A 2,047-nucleotide genomic window follows, 5' to 3' on the forward strand; every position below is an offset into this window, starting at 1 on the left:
TAACCTTCCATGGGGAGGGGGTAACAGAACTCCCCCTCGGAGGTCGAGGTATCTGTTTAGCTTGATCGCCCCATGTATAATTTCATGACCAAGTGGAATTACGCGCCGAATTACTTAATCCATAAATACATATTTAAAAAACAAAATTCAGTTAAGTAAAAAGGCTATATTAATCGATAAAAAAACGCTCAGATCATGAATAAAAGGTATTTTTTTGTTTCAAAAGCAGATAGAAATGCTAGATTATGATCAGGAGAAAAATCTGTTTGATGAAGAAAGCATTTCTCAACTACAAACGAATAGAGATCAAGGAAATATTCCTCAAGAAAAAGATGAAGAAGAACTTGATAATGCAATTGAGGTTTTAGTTAGTGAGAAAAAGGTATGGGAAGCAGCTTTTCATGCTGCAAAGCTTGAGATTGAGGAAAAAAACTTAGAAATTGAAAGCTTGAAGAAGTTACTAATTGAAAGAAATCAACTAGAGATGCAAAAAGAGTATAATCGAAATTGCAATTTACTTAAAGGGCCATTTGAGTCAAAAATTGATAGTAATAAAGCTGTTGTTAATAGTGATTCTACATCAAAAATATCAAAGCCCCCTGAGGATTACATTTTTGAAGAATTTATCAATATTGCATTAGAAGAAACTCAAATATTGGATGATGGAGACGAATTTGTATCCAAGCTTGAATCTTCTGGAGATATTGAGGATGCTTATAGACTCATTTTTCGATCATTTGTAGAACTAAGTTTAAATAACATATCACAAGAACAAAGAATTGAGTCATTAAATGAGGAGCTAAATGCTACACAAGAAGCTGTTCAAAATCTTCATAAGACAATACAAGATTCACAAAATAGCTCTAAGCTTGTTTCAGTTGCATATACGTCCCAAATCAAGTCTTTGCAAGAAGATTTGTTAAATGCTTGTAAAGATATTGATTTTTGGAAACAGCAATGTGAGAATTTAAATAAAACAGATATTGCTTCTATTCAGAATGAGGAAGTATTTTCAGAGACCAATTTTCAAGGATTTGATCCAACTGAATGGTGTAATCTTGGTTCTGGAATAAATACAATGGTCCAAGTTGAAACTTCGCCTGATTCTTATTGGTGGTTTATATCATTTTAAAATTTGAATTATTACTAAAAGGATTATATAATAATTATCTCAATTCTTTCTTTTTATTGTTAATATATATATATTAACAACTCTCAATTTCAACTTTATTTCCTCTCTTTCAAATAATTATTAGTTTATATACCGGAATGTTTTTGCATGCATGCAATTTTCAAAATTGCATGAAATTCGTCATTGCATGTGGATATGCACAATAGAGCGTCATCCTTGTAAGAGAAAAAAAAAGTAATAATTTACAAAAATTATTAAAAATTATTGTAAAGGGTAAAAATGAGGAAATTAAGTATGAAATTAGGATTATTAGTATTTTCAGTGGTATTATTAGTGATTTTTGCGCTTAATGGTGTGGATGCAAGACTACAAGGAAAGTTAATGGAGGAAGGTGGTAAAAGCTTGTTTTTGGGACTCTCAGAGATTTATCAAACAAGTAATTCAGGGTCTTTGACAATGGCAGGCCAATTTTTTGCAGCTTTATGCTTTATTTATTGCATTAAAGGGTTATCATCTGAAAAGACTGCATATAGAAGTAATATAGTAGGGTTTGTAGGAATGATGGTAGCAATATTGGTATCGTTATCAGAAGAAGGTTTTGGAAATCACTACTTTGTATTCTTTTTGGCAACAATAGTATCAGGAGCTGTTGGTGTTTATATTGCAGATAAAACTCAATTAATAAAAATGCCACAATTGGTTGCAATATTTCACAGTCTTGTCGGATTGGCAGCATTATTTGTATCATATTCTTATTTCTATTCTTCTATTGGGATGAAGGAAGGAATCTATGTCTTAAGAAGAATGGAATTATTTATAGGAGGTGTTATGGGTATGATAACTTTTGTTGGTTCAGTCATTGCAGCATTGAAGTTGGATGATATTATTCCAAGTAAGAGTGTAAAGATACCATTA

At 31.2% G+C, this 2,047-nt stretch overlaps 1 protein-coding gene across 1 annotated transcript; it reads left to right on the plus strand.

Annotated features, from left to right (window-relative positions):
• The first annotated feature begins 235 nt into the window (after positions 1-235).
• Positions 236-1,132, plus strand: Chro.10121 (hypothetical protein). The annotated part of the gene is made up of 1 exon (XM_660017.1): positions 236-1,132. The coding sequence occupies one exon, from the start codon at positions 236-238 to the stop codon at positions 1,130-1,132; it is 897 nt and encodes a 298-aa protein (XP_665109.1).
• Positions 1,133-2,047: the final 915 nt, after the last annotated feature.

This window comes from Cryptosporidium hominis, assembly GCF_000006425.1.
Source record: "Cryptosporidium hominis TU502 chromosome 1 CHRO011044, whole genome shotgun sequence".
NCBI lineage: Eukaryota > Apicomplexa > Conoidasida > Eucoccidiorida > Cryptosporidiidae > Cryptosporidium > Cryptosporidium hominis.